This window comes from Callithrix jacchus, chromosome 6 (genome assembly GCF_049354715.1).
Source record: "Callithrix jacchus isolate 240 chromosome 6, calJac240_pri, whole genome shotgun sequence".
In the NCBI taxonomy this organism is placed as follows: Eukaryota; Metazoa; Chordata; class Mammalia; order Primates; family Cebidae; genus Callithrix; species Callithrix jacchus.
This window is the reverse complement of record NC_133507.1, coordinates 151,302,710-151,324,620: the sequence shown is the minus strand read 5'-3', so window position 1 is coordinate 151,324,620 and position 21,911 is coordinate 151,302,710. Positions and strand designations below refer to the sequence as shown.

Here is a 21,911-nt window from a genome sequence, read left to right as displayed (position 1 = left end):
TCTGATTCTTATCCAGATAATAAACTTACATTGCATCTTTTTACAGCCCATTTTTCTTTCCTTTTGATACCCGGCAAATGCTTTTTTATGTAACTGCATTTGATCGGGACCGAGCAATGCAAAGATTACTTGATACGAACCCAGAAATCAACCAGTCTGATTCTCAAGATAGCAGAGTTGCACCTAGATTGGATAGAAAAAAAGTAAGTTTCTCCCTAAATCTTTAAGTAATCTGAGCTTTTCAGAATAATGGGGAAACTAGAATGGTGGTGTATCTAAATATGCATGTTGGTCTTGGAGGCCTTGATCATAGTCATCTACCCCTATTTTCCTTTCAGTCTCTTGGAACTGGACTGTTTGTGATTCTTCCTTATCCTTCATTGAGAGTGTCTCTCCTCCCAGCTACCCCCAGTGTCTGAAATAATTTCTACAATTCTCCTTTCTTTTATAGTTGCCATAACTCTTGTACCAAGAAAGAATCTTTTGTCTTCTCTCACTGAAACTTTTTTCATTCTAAATTAGGAGTTCAAACTATATCAGGCCTTTAGAAATTGATCCTGTATGTAATAGAATTAATCAGATCGATTTCATTCCTTTAACAATTGACTCTAATTAGAAGCGTCTGAAACAAAATCCTTACTATATTTTGACTCTCTTAAACCAGTTAGCCCAAGTGTTGCTAACTTAATCTGCGCTTCTAATCCTGGCTCCACGTTTATGGCTCTGAACCACAGTGCCTGAGCTATTTCCAGCAGAGACCAGTTCTATAGCTCTGACCCCTACTGTTTTTCACTTAAGTCTTTTCTGTTCATTTACCTGTTTGTTGTTGTTGTTGTTTCTGGCTTTTTTTTTGCTAGAGATTTAATTTTGTCTTTGTAAAGCCTTTGTCTCCAAAAGTTTCATAAGAGACGTTAGTACTACCATAAGGGACTTAGATGGGTGGCAGGGAATGAAGTGTATACTGAAGAGCAAAACAAAACATAAAGCAAACATTGTACGTAAAAAAGGTCATCATATTCATATCCCCATTAGGATTCCATGGGCACTGATACTGGCATAAATTTGAAATCTAGTCGGACCTTTGAAAGTCTCATTCACAGGTGTTTGTAGTAGTGCTTGTAGGATCTTGGTAGATCAGAGACAATAGGTTTTCCCGATCACTTCTTTGACCTGCCACCTCCATACCTATTTCTCTAGGGAAATATAAATATACCCAGGGAGATTTTATGAAACGGCAGCCCCGAGATTGCATTGATATTTGGCAAAGATACAGAGATTTTTTTTTCTTCCCCAACTTGAGGTTTTTGAACTTGCCATGGATTCAAGATAAATCAGTAATTACTCTTGCATCTGGTTTCTTTGATATATTGAAGGGTGCTGTTGATTGTTTGTAGCAGTACAGCTACCTCAGCCTTTTCTGAGTTACCTGTTTAAGGAAATATAAGTGTTAACAATTAAGTTGATTTTGTTCTTTCAAGAAATGCCACCTGTTTATTAAAGTGTAATTTAGTAAAGCATAGTTTCCTGACAATTGTACTTTCTTTTTAGCGTACTGTGAACAGAGAGGAGCTGCTGAAACAGGCTGAGTCTGTGATGCAGGACCTTGGCAGCTCACGGGCCATGTTAGAAATCCAGTATGAAAATGAGGTGAGCTTTGAGTCCGGTGATTGTTTAGCTTGACTTGTGCTCTTGATTAAATGTTATTTGAGTTTCTTGGTACTATGACATTCTGAAAGACAGTTGGGAAACTTTGCTCTCTTTTCTTTTGAATGATTTGCTCTAAGTTCTCCATTTGTCAAAGGTTCAACTAAACAATAAACGGCAGTTTTTTTCCTGTCATTAGAACATGTTTGTGTTGTTAGTCAAAAGGATGTTTTAAACGACCAGTAACTTTCAAAATGTTTGAATTGCCTTTCTTAAAGAAAATCAGGTTTACTGTGATATAACTTATAACTTGCATACTTCAAAAATGTACAATTTTAAGAGCTGAGAGATGCAAACAGTTTGTTACCACTTTCACATCAAGATAAAGAATACTCCTGTCACCACACAGAGTGCCCCCGTTTCACTTTGAATTCAGTCATTCTATCCCCTACTCTGTCCCCAGCCCCTGATAACCACTGATGTCTTTTCTGTCCCTTTAATGTTGTCTTTTTTACAATATCATAATAAATGGAATCAAGCAGTATGCAGCGATTTGTCACTCTTCTTTCACTTAACATAATGCTTTTGAGATTCATTCATTCATTTTATCCTCAATTTGTTTCCTGTTATTGAATAGTATTCCATTATATGAGTGCACCAAAATATGTTTACCAATCACTGGTTGATTCACGTTTGGGTAGTTTCCAGTTTTTGACTGTTTTGAGTAACATTGCTGTGAACATTTGTATTCATGTCTTTGTGGAGACATGTTTTTACTTCTCTTGGATAAATACCTCAGAGCTAAATTGCTAAGTTATTTGATAAGATATGTTATTATTTTATAAGAGATACAAAACTGTTTTCCAAAGTATCTGTCACATTTACCTTCCTACCAGTAATGTATATATGTGAGTTCCAGTTGCTTCTTGTACTCAAAATACTTGGTACTGTTTTAGTTATTCTAGTGGGTCTATAGTGGTATCTTACTGTGGTTTTAATTTTAATTTCCCTGATGATTAATGGTATTGGTTATCTTTTCACTACTTATTGGTCATTCACATATTTTCTTTGGAGAATTGTTCAAGAATTTTATCCACTCTTTTTGGCCATTATTTTCTTCTAGTTTGTGGCTTATCTTTTTATTTATTTATAAAATGTCTTCAGAAGAGCAGAAATTTTCAATTTTGATGAAATCCAATTTATCTTTTTTTTTTTTTCCTTTTTCTTTTCTGGTTTGTGCCTTTTGCATCCTAAGAAATGTTTATCTTAACCATGGTCTCAAAGGTTTTTCTCATGTGTTTTTCTAGAAGTTTTGTAGTGTTGGCTTTTCATCTGTGATTCATTGTAAGTTAATATATATATATATTGCAGTTTGAAGTTCTGTAAGACATAGGCTGTTCATATTTTTTTTTTTGCACTATTTACTGAAAAGACCATTCTTTTTCCTATTTAATTAACATGACCCTTTTGTTGGAAATCAGTTGATTATGATGTCTAGATCTCTAGATTTTCTATTCTGTTCTTATTATTCTATACTGTGTTGATCACCATAGCTTTATAGGAAGTCATAATCAGATAGTATAAGTCTTCTTTTTTTTTTTTTTTTTCCTTTGAGATGGAATTTTGTTCTTGTTGCCCAGGCTGGAGTGCAACAGCATGATCTTGGCTTACCACAACCTCTGCCTTCCAGGTTCAAGAGATTGATTCTCCTGCTTCAGCCTCTTGAGTAGCTGGGATTACAGGACATGTGCCACCACATCCGATTAATTTCACAGTTTTAGTAGAGATGGGTTTTCTCCATGTTGTTCAGGCTGGTCTTGAAGTCCCAATCTCAGGTGATCCGCTTATCTTGGCCAGGCATGAGCCACCCTGCTTGCCCCCACTTTTTTTTTTCCAAAGATGGTTTGGTTATTTTCAACTTTTATTTCATGTGAATTTTAGAATCTACTTGCCAGTGTCTACAAAAAGTTTGGCAGGATTTGATTTGGATTTCTTTCAATTTAGATCAGTTTGGAGAGAATTGACATGTCTATAGCATCTTATCTTTCGATTCATGAACATGGTGTCCACTTATCTGAATCTTTAATTTTTCACAATATTGCTTCATTATTTATATCTACAGGTCTTTTTTGCACATATTTTGCTTCTTTCCACGTATTTTATGTTGTTTTGATGATGTTAAAAATAATACTGTTCTTTTGTTTTCAGTTGTTTGGTTTCCAGAAATAGTTTATTTTTGTATCTTAAACCTTGTTTTCTGTGACATTTATAAACTTAACTATTCTGATGACTTTTTAATAAATCACTTAGGATTATTGTAGGCCCATGGCTTAAGAAACCTTTCTGTGAAGGACAAGACAGTAAATATTTCAGGCTTTGTGAGTCACATGGTCTCCCTCACAACTACTCGCTTCTACCTTTGTAGCATGAAAGTGCCAACAGACAAATGAGTGAGCATGGCTGTGTTCCAGTGAAACTTCATAGTCACAGAAATTTAAAGTTCATGTAATTTTCACATGTTGTGAAATATTATTCAGATTATTATTAATACAAATTATTCTTACCTTGTAGACAGTACAGAAACAGACCCCGGGCTGGAGCTGTAATGTGGCCACCAGTTGTATAGTTGCTGCCTTGTGCCATAGACATTCATATCACCTGTGAAGAAAAGACAGTTTACTTCTTCCCTTCTAGTCTTTGTCTTTTCTTTCTTTTCAGACGTTTGTAAACAGTTAGGACCATATACCAAAAGATTCAAGTAATGATTTTCTGTGTATTTCATGTATATTTAAATCTCTTGGGATACTTCCACCTCTTCTTTCACCTAATTTTTTTTAAGACAAACAGAATTTTTGGCCTTCCCTGAAACTCTTATGGACTTAAAATTTCTGGATCTCTCATTATACCAATTATTTATTTATAATAGCCAACTAGTCTGCCCCTCAGCTTTCCTATCAGTAAAATGTAGGTAATAATAGTATAAACCCAAAGTTATGACTGAGTTCATGTACATGAACTGGCTCTTGGTAAGTAATTATATATTCAGTAGTTTAGTGTGTGATGCTAACTGTGCCTATTTAAGTAATTTTAATCATGACTTTGATTTTTCATTCATTTTACTAAGGATTTTCTCCTTTATGACTTTTGAAAAGCTACGACTATTGAGTCACCAAAGTTAAAATTATAAGTTGTTGTGTACTGGGAAGTATACTGCATGCTAGGGTTCCAGATTATGACAGAGGCGCTGTAAAAAAGATTACAATATAGTCAGGGAGACACAGGACAAAGGTACCAAAGAATGTGGCAAGGTAGTGGTACAGGTGCCAAGAAAATGATGCATTCAGACTAGGAGTACTGTCCTCAAGATGTCTTGAGTTAGACCTCAGTGAAAGAGAGTAGGAAGATTGAGAGACCATTTTCTAGTAGGAGATGGGGTTTGACCAAAGGGTCAGGCTTGTGGTGAATGGCAGCACTTAGTACCACTGTGGAAGTGTTGGGAGAGTGGGGATAGATAGGAGGACATCAGATGGAGTGGAGGCCCTCGACTGCTGGCATAAGAGATTTGGATCTTTTGAATCTAGCTTGACCATGGCTGTTGCTTGGAGGATGCAGTTCTTATATGTTGATGCATCCAAATTTCTTACTCATAAGGCTGCAGGACCTTTGCTCTAACCATCTTGGTGTGTTTTTATTCTCTTTAAACATGGATTCTACTTTCCTACTCTAGCATATTTTTCTCTTGCCAGGAAATGTCTTTCCTCTCTCATCCTTCATGGTTCCGTGAAAATTGCCTCTTGCATGACACCTAAACAAGCTCAAAATGGCTTTACACAGGGACTGTTTTAAGGAACAGGATTGGTTTGCTAATTAAAGTCCAGATTTTTTGCTCTTCCTTCATGTGTCTTACCTATTGACTTCAGAAAAGATTCCAGAAGCTGCTTCACTGGGGAGGGGAGAAGTACCTTCACCCCTACTTCAGAAGCACTGGTTTTGTGAGGTGCATAGGGCTTCAGGTTGTAATTCAAATTCAGCTGTACAAGTCAGCTAGTGGCCTTTAGGAAAAATTTCTAACTAGCTCTAGAAGAATCCTAATCCAAATGTCAGGTCACAGTGTGGGCTGCTACTTGAATTGGAATGATTGGTAAGTCAGAGGAGGAGTATACCAGTCTTTGGGCTCACAAAGCCACCCAAACACCAAGGATTGGGGTTACAAATGACCCAGTGACTCTCCTTTTGGGAAGGTGAAAGATCAGGAGCAGGGAATGTGGAGCCTGGCTGTGTGAAGTTGGGCAAGTTAACTTAAACTCATCAGTGTCCTCTCAGCCCTTTACATAATTACTGTACTTGCCTCTCATGTTAGAATGGTAAAATGAGCTGAAATGTGTGAAGCACTTAGACCACTGTCTGTCACATAGTAAGTGCTAGTATGTGTTCTAAGAGAAAAAGTTTCCATTTTAAGTCAAGTTGTCAAACTTTTAGGATTTTGTACTTTCCTTTTCTTCAAAAAGAAAAACGAAGCACAATCAAGTACCTACCCTTTCAGTGGTATAGCTGAGTAGAATGATAATCCCTGAAAAGATCAAGTTGCTTTGTAGGGATGCTGGCCAGCCCCAGGTTGTATCAGCAAAGCAAACATGACCTGGGCCTTTCACCTTCTGCAGAGGCTCACAGAGGGAGTGCTTTTAGTGATTTAATATTTTAAGAATCCTTCTAGAAACAACAGCATTGGATGAAGGAAAAAGACTAATTTGATCTGTGACTTCTGTTGAACCTGGGATAATTTTATGCCAAAAGGAGAATTGACTAGCACCATCTGGTGGATACCATGTGTTACTGCAGGTTTTTCTTTGCTTCTCTTTTGTTCCTCAATCCTCCAGTGCTTGGAATTCAGTGCAGAACAGAATTATATAGAGTGCCCGTCACCCCCATGATGGGGCTTATATTATAGTTTGAGGATCCAATACACACACATTCATGTACACACATATGTTAGGCCGTGTAGAAGAAAAGTAAAACAAAATAAGAGGATGAAGCATTATGGGGAAGCGTAGGGTGATCTGAGGACATTTGAGAGGAGGCAAGTCATTGTGGTCTGGGGAAGAATATCTTTAGCACAAGAACAGAGAGGCAGTGTTCCTGGCCTGTTGGAGGATGAGTGTGGCCCGAGCATAGTGAGCAAGGGCAGAATAATAGGAGTCAAAGAGACTGAGGGGGGTGGGCAGAACATGGTGAGGGGTCATGTGGGCCGTGGTAAGAACTGGAGCTCTGCTTTGAATGAGATGGAAAACCTTTGGAGAGTGACAAAGGAGTGGTATGAACTTGAGTTTTGTAGGGATCACTCTTGCTGCTACGAGAATGGGTGAGATTGCGGGAATGCTAGCGCAGAGACCATCTAGGAGGCTTTATCGGTAGAGCAGGTGACAGATGGCAGCTGGGTAAAGTTGCTAATGAGTTCAGAATGTATTTTGAAGGCAGCACATATTATATTTACTGATGGATTGGGTTTTGCAGATTTAGAGAAGGGCCAAGGACCCTGTTCTAAGGATTTGGTTGGAGCATTCGTTTTGGGGTTAATAGTGATACCATTTACTGGTATGGAATTCTAATAGGGTTAGGGGTTAATCAGGAAAACACCACCAGGTCCAAGCAGATCTCTGTTTTGAAAGAGTTAAACATTTGGTGGACTACCTCTAATCTTTTAAGCTAGTGTGGGTCATTTTTTAAAGTAACTGTAATAATGTTAAAATAGTACCCTTTGTTCACGAGTAATCTATATATGAAATGTTGCCTTCTTGACAGGGTTACAGTTAGATTTAGCATATAACCTATGATATGAACTTGTCACCACCTGAATATCTTTGTATTATGGTCTGATCTCGTGGGACCTTGGCAGAACATGAAGGAATGACCAAGCTGTGAACACTGCTTCAAGCGTGTCCACATCAGGACTGGTTTTACTCCAGACTCCGCAGTCACCTCAGAGCTTGTTTAGTAACACCAGTGCGCAGGCTCTAAGCTGTACCTGCCAGATCAGAATGTTCAGGGTGGACACCCCTATGTGTGCATGCTGATAAAGCTCTGAGGATTCTGGTGCACCCTGGGAGTTGAGCAGCACTGGTGTCCTGTGTGAGGCTCAGTCCTATCTGTGCTGGTGTGGATTCAGACCTTCCATTATTTGTATTTTATTGCACATATCTCTGTTAAATGGCTACTATGTGTCACATACTGTAAGAGACAGGGTGACCAAACAGTTGTCCTGTGAAATACGCAAGCATATACTGTAATGTAGTGAGTATTTAAGTAGCTGAAAAATAAGCCTGAAGAAAAAGGGAGCAGATTAACTGGGAGCAGATGTCAGGGGAGCCTTCCCCTTGAGAGGGTGACATTTGAGCTGGTTTAGGGTAACAGTTCACTAAAGAGAAAAAGGGGAAAGACATCCATACACAGACAATGCCATATTGTTCCCTGAAGGAAGATACATAGCCACAGGGACACTTCTGTGAGTATAACCTGAAACCATTCAACTGAAATGTTGGGGCATTAGCAGGTAGGAAATAATAAAAGTTGCTAGCTCTTGTTCCAGGAGACCAGAATTGAAAGGATAAATCTAATCAGGACATTTTGGGAAATAATCTCTAATGCGTCTTGGTAAACAGTTGCCATTAATGTCTGCATTTTCAGGACATGGGCAGTTAAAAAGCACAGTTTCTAAAATTTGAAATCATTCTACTTGTGTTCTTCTGTAGGTTGGTACAGGTCTTGGGCCTACACTGGAGTTTTATGCACTTGTATCTCAGGAACTACAAAGAGCTGACTTGGGTCTTTGGAGAGGTGAAGAAGTAACTCTTAGCAATCCAAAAGGTAATGCCTATCTGTAAGTTGGTTGGTTTGTGTTACTCAGATCAGGTAATGGACTCTGACAGTTTGTTAAATTATTTAATTTCTAATGGACAACTGTGCTTGCTTTCTTTTGGCCTCTTGTTTTCTCATTTATCAAATAGGGAAGGCCTGTCCAGTTCTAGAGGACTTCATTCAGTGATCTGCGCTCCAATTTTGAGAATACTTAATTTCTTAAATGTTCTTAGTTACCTGGTTTTGTTTTGTTTTTGGAAACAGCATCTCAAGTTTGGTGAATTGCTTGTTTTTCAGGAAGCCAAGAAGGGACCAAGTATATTCAAAACCTCCAGGGCCTATTTGCGCTTCCCTTTGGTAGGACAGCTAAGCCAGCTCATATTGCAAAGGTTAAGATGAAGTTTCGCTTCTTAGGAAAATTAATGGCCAAGGCTATCATGGATTTCAGATTGGTAAGTTTAGGATGGTTTGCTTTTTGCAATTTTGGTGTAGAATGTTCTGCACAAGTACCTCAGTCCCCTGTATTTACTGCTGTATTTCAGAGCAGTGCTTCTCAAACTTTAATATGCGTATGAATTACTTGGGGATTTTGTTAAAAATGCCAATTCTGATTCATTAGGGCGGGGGTGAGACTGTCCTACTGTCCAAGATTCCAAGTTTTTCTACCAGCTCCCAGGGCAAAGTTTGACATTAGCTTTATAATTCGGTATGAAAGTTTGTGCATGTAACTAAACTTGAATACATTTACATTAGAGTGCTGTTGTGAAAGTAACCCAAGTGATCAGTATTCATAAAGGTTGGAATGTTTCTGGACATTTCTTCATTTCTTTTTCTCTTGAATGTCTGCAGTCCTCTCACCTTGGCCTCCCAAAGCACTGGAATTACAGGCATGAGCCACCATACTCTTCTCACATTTTCAGAGGCACTTTGTCAGTATGTTTAAAACATTTTCATCTGTGGCCAAGTTGACAAGTTCACTTTAACTGAAGAGTGGGCAGTTTATCAGTTATTTTAGAAGTTCCGTTTAGTTTTCTATTTTTAAATGTAGTAAATTTTTTCCCAAAACATTTTTTGCTGTGGAATATTCAATAATATAGACTACAGTGGAATTGCATGTACTTAATCTAAACAAGAGTACATTTCTTCAAGCACTTCTTGGTGTTTCAGAGTCTCATGTAAAATGTGTTAAGGAGAAAATGTCCACCATTGAAAAATTCCTTAAATATTTCACAATGTTTAGAGCCCCAAATTGAAAGAATCAATTTTGTTTAGTGGGAAAAATAGTTCCTGACTACAGAATTTTTTTTTTCCTTGGGTATTACTTGCCCTATTAATATTTAAATGATCTCCTGAAGTGCCTTAGATGGAGGTAATGCTGGAAGCTCAGTGTGACAGTTAAAATGTTATGCATACTCCATTTCAGGTGGACCTTCCCCTTGGCTTACCCTTTTATAAATGGATGCTACGGCAAGAAACTTCCCTGACATCACATGATTTGTTTGACATCGACCCGGTTGTAGCCAGATCAGTTTATCACCTAGAAGACATTGTCAGACAAAAGAAAAGACTCGAACAAGATAAATCCCAGGTAGGCCTAGAAGAAATGGTCAAGTGGATTAAATCTTTATTTTAGAAAAACAAGGTTTTTGTTAAAGATTTGTATTTGACTCAGTTGTTATAGTAATGTTTTATTTTAGATTTTAATTCTTTTATACTAAGTAAGGCATATGATTTCACAGTGTGTCACATCTATATTTGCAGCAGGTTTTAACATCTTGATTAGCAAATAAAATGTAATTCTAAATCAAACCATAAATAAGGACTCCTTTCAATTAAATTTTAGATGGACATACTGTGTATCTGGGCAGATATTATATCATCTTTTAGTAAGCATTTGAATCAGTAAAACTATTCTCAGACCAGATTTATTTTCAAGAAAGGTAGTTTAATTTATGAACAGTCTTGTTTACAGAGATCTCAGGCAGATATTTTTAAAAAGTCACAGTGAGTGCCAACAACTATTTCTTGTAATACATGTTCTGGTTTCTCTGAGACATCTCATAGATAACCTTTAACTCTGTATCATTACCGTATACTTTTAATGTATACAATTAACAGTAGATAAATTATTTAACTCAATCTGAGATTAATAATTGTTCTATATCTGGTATTAGAAGAAAACAGAGTTCTGTTTTTTTTGTGGCACAGATCCAAAAAGCTTGTTTGGGCTGGTAACATGGACCAATATTAAATTAGTTCTTATTTTATAAATTAAATAAAGTAAGAATAGCAAGTTGAGATTCTGTAGTGAGGGAGAGAGACACCTCTCCTGATGAGTTGGAGAGGATCTTACGTGAGGGATGAAATTTTAGAGTGCCTTTTAATTAGAAGATATGTAAGGAGATTCACTTTATTTCCCATATTAATTGGTAATTATTTGGTGCTGTTTGGAAAAGTAAGTCTATTAAGAGAAAAATTGTGGTTCAGGGAGGCTAGGTCCACCATTTCTGTACAAAATCTGTCATTTTAGAACTTCTAGAACCATTTTTGTTTTCACTTAGCAGCTTGGTAAGTTTTAAACTATTACAGTGTTGTTTAGGATTATCTCTTAGGTAAATAATGGCAAAACAAAGAGGAGGAGGAACCAAAAAACAAGTAAAACTGGAGGCCCTGTTTTAGATACCTTACATATGTGAATGGGGTATTGTTGTTACCTCTATTTTGGTGGTAAGCAAACGAAGGCAGACAGATTGAGTAGCCTGCCTAAGGTCACACACCTAGAGAACACAGAGGAGGAACTCAAAGCCAGGCTGTCTGCGTGCCTACGCACCATGCAGCTCCATTATATATGCTTGTCTCAAATGCAGTTTGAGACAAATGCTGCCACAGTTCTCTTGTTAGTAGTGTTTTGTTTTGTTTTTGATATTTGTTCTTTTATTATTCCTGATGTTGTCAATTTAAAAGTATAAAATGAGTGGCACAGAATCCACACCCCAGAAATTGACTTAAAACCAACTGTGAACAAGAGAATGGTGACATTCTGAAAAACACATCCTGTTTCTTTAATAAAGTATACTGTTTATTAAAGTATAAATAAAAATGACTATTCACTTTAAGTAATATGCCACCTCCTAGGTATTCTGAATTATTTGGAATCCTAAACAGCATTTAGTTTGCTCTCTTAAAAATGACTTATTATTCAGAACTTCTAACCATGTCTAGTTTAAATGACTAACTTTCTGTACCTTAATTATTAGCCTACAGGAATTTCATAAATGGAGGCGTTTCCAATTTGGAAAGTCATTTGTCTTCTTTCCCCTATGCTTGATGTCTTCATTTTTAGATGGAATTTGCATTTTTGTATGTTGGTTTTTGATCCCTAAGTTTAAAAAAATTTACATAAGTTTAAAAAAATAAAAAAATTACTTTCATAATATGAGACATTTAAAAAAGCAAGTAATAAGACTGCTTTTATCATCATCTTACAGAATATTGCTTGTCTTTTCTTAGAGATTTTGTGGAACCTTTTTTTTTTTTAATCACAGTGTTGCTGCATGGATACAAATTTGTTATGTATCAGAGACCGGAAGTGATTGAATGAAGCCTCTCCTGGGTATTCTGTAGACTTGAGCTTTGCAGGGAGAAAAAGTGAATTACTATGACTAGATATAGTACATTTCTTGTATTTACAGTTTCCCAACTCTATTGTCAGTATTTGCTGTATACTTATACAGTATTGAATTCAAGATTAGCCTAAAATTCATGAAAAGTTTTTCCGGTTCTGGAGTTCACATTTTTAAAATTAACTAGTATGCAACCTGTTATGCACTTACTGTGAAATTTGATTTGCGTGTGCTTAAATTGAGCAGCAGCAGCAGCTCATAAGAAGCATTTCATCTCTCTTTTCTTTTTTTTTTTTTTTGAGATGGAGTCTCGCTGTTGTTACCCAGGCTGGAGTGCAATGGCACGATCTTGGCTCACCACAACCTCCACCTCCTGGGTTCAAGCAATTCTCCTGCGTCAGCCTCCCGAGTAGCTGGGACTACAGGCGCGTACCACCATGCCCAGCTAATTTTTATATTTTTAGTAGAGATGGGGTTTCATCTTTTTGACCAGGATGGTCTCGATCTCTTGACCTCGTGATCCACCCGCCTCAGCCTCCCAAAGTGCTGGGATTATAGGCGTGAGCCACCGCGCCTGGCTCATCTCTCTTTTCTTAACACTTATTTCCTTTGTGATCTTAGTGACTTGTTCATATGTAAATTATGACAGGAAAAAAAATTAGCCAAGAGTTAAAGGAACCCATCAACTTTATTAGGATATCTTTTTTTTTTTAAGCAAAAAAACTGAGTTAATTTTGCTTGACACCATTTCTCCCCCATTTGTGTTTTTTAGACCAAAGAGAGTCTACAGTATGCATTAGAAACCCTGACTATGAATGGCTGCTCTGTTGAAGATCTAGGACTGGATTTCACTTTGCCAGGGTTTCCCAATATTGAACTGAAGAAAGGAGGGAAGGATATACCAGTCACTATCCACAATTTAGAGGAGTATCTAAGAGTATGTAACTGTGCGTCTTTTGGTGGTAGGCCAGTTGTGAGGATGGAGGACTTTGCCCAATTGTACCTTGCTTCTGGCTGCATATGCTGTGGCTTGAGACCTGCCACATCCTCAGGTCCACTGCATGAAGGCTGCTTTACGAGGTCCTAGTTTCTCTGTGCTCTTGAGTGCACGTATCAGATATTTCTTGTCTTATATAACCTTGAATTATTTTTCCTCAAGCCTTCAAACTAATAACACTACATTTTCTTAGTTTTAAAAAAAATGAGTGAAAAGAGAGATCATTTATGTTCTTACTATTAATTGCGTTTTTGCATTTCCGTCAAGGCAGCTAGGTTGACAGAATTTACTCCAGGCACATGCAGTGCACACTTCTATGTTTGGTGACTCCTTTCAAATTGCTAACTTATGGGCCTGGTGCAGTGGCTCATGCATGTAATCTCCCAACACTTTGGGAGGCGGAGGCCGGAGGATTACTTGAGGCCAGAAGTTCAAGACCAGCCGTTGCAACAAAGTGGGGGCCTTGTCTCTACAAAAAAATGGAAAAATTAGCTGAGTGTGATGGCATGAGCCTGTAGTCCCAGCCACTTATGAGGCTGAGGTGGGAGGGCGCTTGAGCCCTGGTGTTCTAGGCTACAGTGAGCCAAGGTTACACCACTGCACTCCAGCCTGGGTGACAGAGCGAGAGCCTTTCTCTTAAAAATATGTATATATGATGCTTGACTATATTTGCTAAATTGTAGAAAAATAATCTTACACTGAATGCAAATTGTATTTTAAATTACAACTATATAGTTCCTTATTACCAATGTTTGAAAAGTTTATTTTGGTTTATTCCTGACATTGGGAAAGGGCATTGGATTTAGGTCAGAATGGCCACTACCCCTCGAACTGACTTTTCCACTGACCTGCTGTGGGACTTTAGATGGAGCCTCTGAAAAACTTCATCTTCAGTTTCTTCATCGGTTTTAAAAGAGAGAGAGAATACAGATTAAATAATAACCAGCCGGGCACAGTGAGTCACAACTGTAATCCCAGCACTTTGGGAGGCTGAGGCAGGTAGATCATGAGGTCAGGAGTTCAAGACCATCCTGACCAACATGGTGAAACCCTGTCTCTCCTAAAAATACAAAATTTAGCCAGGCATGATGGTGCGCGTACCTGTATCCCAGCTATTCAGGAGGCTAAGGCAGGAGAATTGCTTGAACCTGGGAGGCGGAGGTTGCAGTGAGCCAAGATCACACCACTGCACTACAGCCTGGGTGACAGAGCTGTTTCAAAAAGCCAATAATATGAATAACCATAATCCCCTGTTACTTAACAGTTCTGTGATTTATAAGTAATTTTTTTTAATATTCAGTGGGACTGTCTTCTCATCCTGTTTCTTCTGACTTGGTGAAAGCTATTCTTCCATCTTACTAGCAAATAATGAGTTAATATTTAGATTAAGGTTATCTGAAGATAATTTATAGTAATGCTGATAACTTTCTATCAACAAAATAATAATGTTTTCATTTTTATTTGAAAATGTTGTTTCTCTACCCAGTGGGTTACCCAAAGTCAGCGATGACTAGATAACATTGGACCAATAATAGTTGCTTTTTCTTACCCTTCAGTTGCATGTTGACTTCACTTCCAGGCTTTGCCTACTTCTGCTAGGAAGCACACCACAGACAGGTTAGGTTCTAAGAACTTAACAGGATTTAGAACTAAACCTTTTACATTAAAAAATAAAAACCTGGGCCGGGCATGGTGGCTCACGCCTGTAATCCCAGCACTTTGGGAGGCCAAGGCAGGAGGATCACAAGGTCAGGAGATCGAGACCATCCTGGCTAATACGGTGAACATCCATCTGTACTAAAAATATAAAAAATTAGCCAGACGTGGTAGCACATGCTGGTAGTCCCGACTACTTGGGAGGCTGAGGAACCGCTCAAAACCGGAAGGGTGGATGTTGCAGTCAGCCAAGGTCGTGCCACTGCGCTCCAGTCTGGGTGACAGTGAGACTCCGTATCAAAAAAATAAAAATCATCAATAGTGGCTAATTATGATTCTTCAAGCATTACCTTTAATTCTCAATAACAGTTTATCCTCTTGGGACATTTTCATTTGATTCCCATATAGTAAGGTAATGTAAACCATTGGTTTTACATACGTGGACTTTTATTTTTATTTTGTTTTTTTTCAGACAGAGTCTTGCTCTTGTCGCCCAAGCTGGAGTGCAGTGGCACAATATTGGCTCACTGCAACCTCAGCCCTCCTGAATAGTTGGGATTACGGGCGCACACCACTACGCCCTGCTAGATTTTGTACTTTTAGTAGAGACAGGGTTTCGCCATGTTGGTCAGGTTAGTCTTGAACTTCTGACCTCGTGATCTGCCTGCCTCAGCCTCCCAAAGTGCTGGGATTACAGGCGTGAGCCACCATGCCTGGCCCATAAATGGATTTTTAAAACACACTAAATATAAATGCACATGGCATTTTTCTACATTTTGGTATTGATCAGGCCCCCACGTTAGATGTCGACCTGACCTTTTACTCATGTAGTTTTCTAGCAGATATTTTACAGACTGAATGACTTGTTAGTTTTTTATAAAGTGATCCAGAAGAGTGTTTCATTGTACTTTGCCACATACTAAATAGTAAAGAGATTTGAAATCTTGTCACAGTTTTTTGAAAACTTTCTTTTTGCAGCTGGTTATATTCTGGGCACTAAATGAAGGCGTTTCTAGGCAATTTGATTCGTTCAGAGATGGATTTGAATCGGTCTTCCCACTCAGTCATCTTCAATACTTCTACCCAGAGGAAGTGAGTAGCTTTTATCTAAAAGAAATGGTCATTTCAAGTTCTGTACCTATAAATTTAGTGGAGTATTTATTGCTGCCTAGTCAAAGACTGTATTTGCACAAAAACAAAACAATGGGGGTTTGATAGCAGGGGACAGATGTTTGGGAAAGACAAGGAAATTTCCTGAGCAAGGAAGATTGTTAAATAGGTGTCCCCTCTTAGAGACTGGGGGAGTAGGGTCCACGCGTGACAGAGTAAGCAAAGCATCTTTGTCAGCTGAGACCCTCAGTGCCATTCGGTGGAGAATGGGGACTTCTGCTGTGTGTGGCATGTTCTGCATGTTTCTGTACTTCTGTGGAAGCAAAGAGACACGGAGGGGGATTGACTTTTTTTTTTTTTTTTTAACTAAACCTCCTAGATTTGATGAGACATTGTTTCCCAAAGTTAGTCCTTGAAGTTTTAAGAAAGTATTATAGATTATCTAATTGCCAAATAGAATACTTCTGAGAATGGAAGAAATGGATTTATGTGCTTGGTTTCTCTAGCCATCTCTGTCAGTCTGTTTTTACATCACTGATAAAGACATACCCAAGATTGGGCAATTTACAGAAGGAGGAGGTTCATTAGAGTTCCACGTGGCTGGGGAGGCCTCACAATCATGGCAGAAGGTGAAAGGCACTTCTCACATGGCAGCAGACAAGACAGTAGAGCTTGTGTGGGGAAACTCCCCTTTTTAAAACCATCAGATCTCATGAGACATATTCACTATTATGAAAATAGCCTGGGAGAGACCTGCCTTCATGATTCAGTTACCTCCCACGGGGTCTCTCCCACAACACGTGGGAATTGTGGGAGTTCCAGTTCAAGATGAGACTTGGGTAGGGTCACAGCCAAATCATATCACCATCTTTATTTGAAGTGCCAACTCAAAAGAAGTGCTCACTGGGAGTGAGATGTCATAGAAAGGCTCTAGAACATGTCCAGTTTCCCTCAGTTTTAAAATCTTTTTGTCTTTAGAGTGTACATTCATTACTGACTGAATCTGTACCAGATTTTTGATTGACATCTTTATCTCAGTTATATTTGTGTCTACTTTGATTTACTACTTTTTTTTAAGCATATAGTGTGCCTGATACTTATAGGCACTGCTCGTCACCTGGAATTGAATCATTGTCCTCACCATTTGCTATGTAACCTTATTCAAGTTACTGTATCTGATAGGACTGTTTCATTGGTAAAATTGGGATGACCCCTGTTATAGAGTAATGAAAATTAAATAGGCTGGGCACAGTGGCTCAGCCTGTAATCCCAGCACTTTTGGGAGATGGAGGTGGGAAGATCACTTGAGCTCAGGAATTTTAAGATTAGTGTGAGCAACATAGTGAGACCAGGTCTAAAATAAGAATACAAATAATTAGCTGGGTGTGGTGGTATGCACCTGTAGTCTCAGCTACTTGGAAGGCTGGGATTGAAGGATCACTTGAATTTAGGAGACCAAGACTGTACTTAGCTATGATTGCACACTATACTCCAGCCTGGGCAACAGAGCAAGGCTTTGTCTTTAAAAACAAAACAAATATATATATGTATATGTATATGAATATATGTATGATACTGGACAGTGAGGATTATATAATAGGTATTAAATTTCATTGGCCTCAAATTGGATTTTCTCAAAGTATACAGTCTTCTGCAAATCAGCAGTTAACCAGAGAAAGACATGGTTTTAATTTGAAACTGATGTTAGATTTTCTAAGGACATGAAAACATGTATTGCTTTCTAATATTTATTTGGTAATATTTAGGTTGGTCCCCATACAAACAACCGTGTAACATAGACGTGCTTCTCTTTACAAAGCATAAAGACCTACCCATTTGCTGTGTCTTAGTTCAGCTTGTTTCTCCCACTTCTTTCTCCAGCTCAATATTCTCCTTTGGGATCTGTTATATACTTTTGTGTTTCTGAAAGCCAGGATTTATAAAATCTCCCTGATTAAAAGCAGATTATCAATTTAAAACACCTAAAGTAATGAGAAGAAAGGAAAACTGAAATCAAGAGTATCAGGTGTTTTTGGTTTAAGAGGAACAGCTTGTCTGGAACCAAGTCTTTGCAGATGGGCAGGGTACTTAATAGTGTACAGCTAAAAAGGAAATGGAATCTCTCAATTTTTTTTTAGAAAGAAAGGGCCCAAGCAGAAGGTTTTAGTACTGAGACTGATATTCTTGTGTGGTACACGTAGACCTTTATTTTTACTCAGGTCAGCAGATGTTTCTTTAGTAATTCTTTTTACCTTTAAACTCACAGCTGGATCAGCTCCTTTGTGGCAGTAAAGCAGACACTTGGGATGCAAAGACACTGATGGAATGCTGCAGGCCTGATCACGGTTATACTCATGACAGGTAAGTATTGGGGTTCTCCAGTTTCTCTATTGATCTTAAAGAATGCGGAGAGGGGGGTGTGTGCACACGCACACATATGTAAACAACAAAAGTTGGAGTGGTTCATTTTAAAATAATGTCTACCTGTTAATGGATGCATACTTACTTCTCTTTTGGCCTTATTTCTCTCAAGATGACAAATTGAGATTCAAGAGTTAACTTTCTCAAGTATTTCTGTGAAAATATTAGGGGTTGGTGAAGACAGATTCAATTCTGTTCCACATTATTACATATATTAAAGCAGAACTATCTGTATAGTACCAGATCAAGCCTCACATATTACAACTATAATCATTCCATTTGAATTCTAGTCATAACAAACAAATCTGTACATTATAATGGAAGCATACCTGTAATTTAAAAGTGTTCATCTAATTTTGAGAAGTTTACAGTCAGTGATGTGATGCGATGTGATTAAAACTATTCTAACCTGATGAAATAATTTCGGTATATTTATTTCTGTTATAGTCGGGCTGTGAAGTTTTTGTTTGAGATTCTCAGTAGTTTTGATAATGAGCAGCAGAGGTTGTTTCTCCAGTTTGTGACTGGTAGCCCAAGATTGCCTGTTGGAGGTGGGTATGATGTTGATGTTAGCATTTATTCCCCCTATTGGTGTGTTTGTGGGTGTGAAACTTCGGTACCATAAGCAAGAGATTCTTTATATCACTTGCAGTGCCTCTTAGTTATTCCAGTGTCATCATGTTTCTTACAGTACATTGAGACCACTGGCAGGGCAATTCATAGGGAATGTCTTAAACATATTGAAGTAGGATTCCTCATGTACGTGTAATGCTGGTTAGATAAAATTCTAGGCCATTTGTACATTATAAACTCTTAGTTGACTTAGACGAGAATGGATTCTAAAATCTGTTTTTTCAGATTGAATTTTAATGTAAGTTAAATTGGTATTCTGTTCTTTTTGTTTTGTTTTGTTTTGAGACAGGATCTCACTCTGTGGCCCAGGCTGGAGTGCAGTGGCACCATCTTGGCTCACTGCAACCTCTGCCTCCTGGGCTCAAGTGATCCTCCTGCTCCAGCCTCCTGCATAGCTGAGACTCTAGGCACACAGCACCATGGCTGGCTAATTTTTGGATTTTTGTAGAGATAGGGTTTTGCCATATTGTCCAGGCTGGTCTCAAACTCAAGCTATTGGCCCACCGCAGCCTCCGAAAATGCTGGGATTACAGGCATGAACCACTGTGGGTATTCCATTTTAAAAATCAAAAGGCATAAAGAACAGTTGCCTCCATGTTATACATTGATTTTTAAAATGACAAATAAAGGGTGTTCCTTATACTTCATGTATATTGAATGTGTAGTTACCAAGCAAGAAAGAATACCTTGTGTGTAATATTGTATGGTACAGCAGTTAGTGCTTTTTAAAAACTTAAATTCTTCATCTTTCTTTTTCTCTTAATCAGGATTCCGGAGTTTGAATCCACCTTTGACAATTGTCCGAAAGACGTTTGAATCAACAGAAAACCCAGATGACTTCTTGCCCTCTGTAATGACTTGTGTGAACTATCTTAAGTTGCCGGACTATTCAAGCATTGAGATAATGCGTGAAAAACTGTTGATAGCAGCAAGAGAAGGGCAGCAGTCGTTCCATCTTTCCTGATCACAACAAGAAATGCAGTGTCTGCCTGTTACAGCAAAAGAAACAAATCATGATTTCTTTTCTTATGTATCACCTGAGTCAAGGAAACATGTTACGCCTTCTTGTTGTAGGAAAAACGGCTTGCAGATTATAAAGAGACACTTGGTTGATATTCATTAATGGCCCCATGGACTTAAAGTGATCAGGCCCTAAAACGTTGTTGTGATGAGGTTTCTTTAGCAAGTTATTGTTTAAATTATCATTTATTTGATGAGTGAAGTTTTTAACATGCTTTGCTGTGTGAAATTTAAAAAAGGGATGTTTTTCCAGGCTGGAACAATAAATGTCGCTGTGCAGTTTAATTCTGGGCTGTGTGTATCCATCTAGCTAAGTCTGCAGTTTGGTTTCCTCCAAAGACAACTCTTGTACATAAGTACAGAAATTAAAGCTCACATGTATTTGACAAATGTAGTTCAGTAGACTAGCTCTATGTGCTTTTCACTTTCCTCGGATTTCCTCTCCCTGATTCATTATTGTCTGTGCAGCTCACAGTTTTGTTTTGTTTTTTTTCTATGCAACACTCAGTTCTCAAATTTTCGTTAGCCATGGGCTTTTGTTGTCCCATGTTCTCTCCAGCTAAGATCTAATTTAAAATTCATTGGATTGAAATATATTGAATAGAATTCAGTCTTTGTAACTAGGTAGACTTTTCTTATAGCTTAGTTTTAATATAGCTGAGAGTATTACTGGCTTTTTGCCAGGTGACACTCTAGGACTGTTTACATGGCAATTCCAGTAGCAACAGCCTCTGGAATGAGACAAAAAAAGCTCATTTGTTTCTTTTATGAAGGTTAGAAAGTCTACAGCTTGAGCTGGCCAGTATTTATTATTCTGCAGCCAGAGCATTTTAAATTAATGTAAATTTTTTAAACAAAATTAGCAGTTTTTCTTCCCTGTTGGAGTAAAAATTCTTTTTTCTTAGCTCTTGTTTTCAGATTTTGTTCGTAATCTTCTTTATTCCACTCTCCTCTTCCCGTCTCCCAATACTGACTTGGGACAAAACAGTTCAGCCTTTGTCTCGACGCAGATAAAAACACCTGTAAGCAGTGCTGTCCAGTCGTTTTATGTGCTGATTTCTCAAATCTGCAATAATCCATCAGGTTACTGTTTTTACCTGAAAATAAAGAAAGTTTGCTTCACCTTTTTGTTTATAGTTTTGTGCTGTATGCATAACTTTCAATTGTATAGATGTCTTTCAATGCAAGTCAATCAATGTATCTCCATGATTCAGGTCATGGCTGATTTTGCTATTCAAACAGTTTATAGTAGCAACTTGAACATAAAATGTGAAGAGAAAATGGGAGGAGATGCCTTCCTAAGGTCCAAAATTAAGCCTGTGGCATAAATTTGAAGGAATTTTCTATAATTCATCTCTTTGAAAATGAGAGATGAGCTAGTTTTTTTATTGAACTTTGAGAAATCAATTTTCTTTGACTGTTCTGCAAGTCTTATTTCATTGACATAGAAGCCCTTTTCCCTATCCCACCACCCAAAAGAAACTCAGTGGTTTGTTTGACATAGATTGCTGTGTCAATTTACACTTAAATGGCCTTATATGGAAACGTCCCCTCCTGAAAGTTCACTTGGGCAATGACCCCATTAAGTGGAAGGAACTGTCAGAGGAGTTGGGGGCAGAGTTGTCTCCCTGTCTCTGCAGAGGCTCTGACAAGTGAATGGCTTTTTCCTGAAATCTTGAAGGTAATTGTGTTTCTGCAGTTTCACCCCTAACAGCGCTTGCTGGGCAGCTTCATCAAGTGAAATTACAGACTGAAACAATTTGTTTTCAACTGTTCTGATATCTTCCTGCAAACTAAGCACAAGGATTTTTGTGTGAACATAGCATCTTGTTCCTGATTTTTAAAGGGTTCTGTTAAAATTCAGACATGTATCAACAAAATAACGTTTTATCTGTACTTGACATTTTATCCATGTTGCGGCCCTGGCAAATCTGGCCTCGTTGATTCCAGCATCT

General features: G+C 38.0%; 1 protein-coding gene across 50 annotated transcripts in view; it reads left to right on the top strand.

Annotated features, from left to right (window-relative positions):
- Positions 1-20,241, top strand: part of TRIP12 (thyroid hormone receptor interactor 12) — a 160,270-nt gene extending 140,029 nt beyond the window's left edge. For all 50 annotated transcript variants that reach the window (XM_078328785.1, XM_078328783.1, XM_078328777.1 and 47 more), the window contains 10 exons: positions 47-203; positions 1,549-1,647; positions 8,391-8,505; positions 8,794-8,948; positions 9,920-10,084; positions 12,892-13,056; positions 15,751-15,864; positions 18,149-18,243; positions 18,751-18,854; positions 19,704-20,241. In XM_078328785.1, coding sequence (XP_078184911.1) covers positions 47-203; positions 1,549-1,647; positions 8,391-8,505; positions 8,794-8,948; positions 9,920-10,084; positions 12,892-13,056; positions 15,751-15,864; positions 18,149-18,243; positions 18,751-18,854; positions 19,704-19,900 — 1,366 coding nt within the window. In that variant the 3' untranslated portion in view covers positions 19,901-20,241. The remainder of the gene's footprint in view (positions 1-46; positions 204-1,548; positions 1,648-8,390; positions 8,506-8,793; positions 8,949-9,919; positions 10,085-12,891; positions 13,057-15,750; positions 15,865-18,148; positions 18,244-18,750; positions 18,855-19,703) is intronic.
- The last annotated feature ends 1,670 nt before the right edge of the window (positions 20,242-21,911 follow it).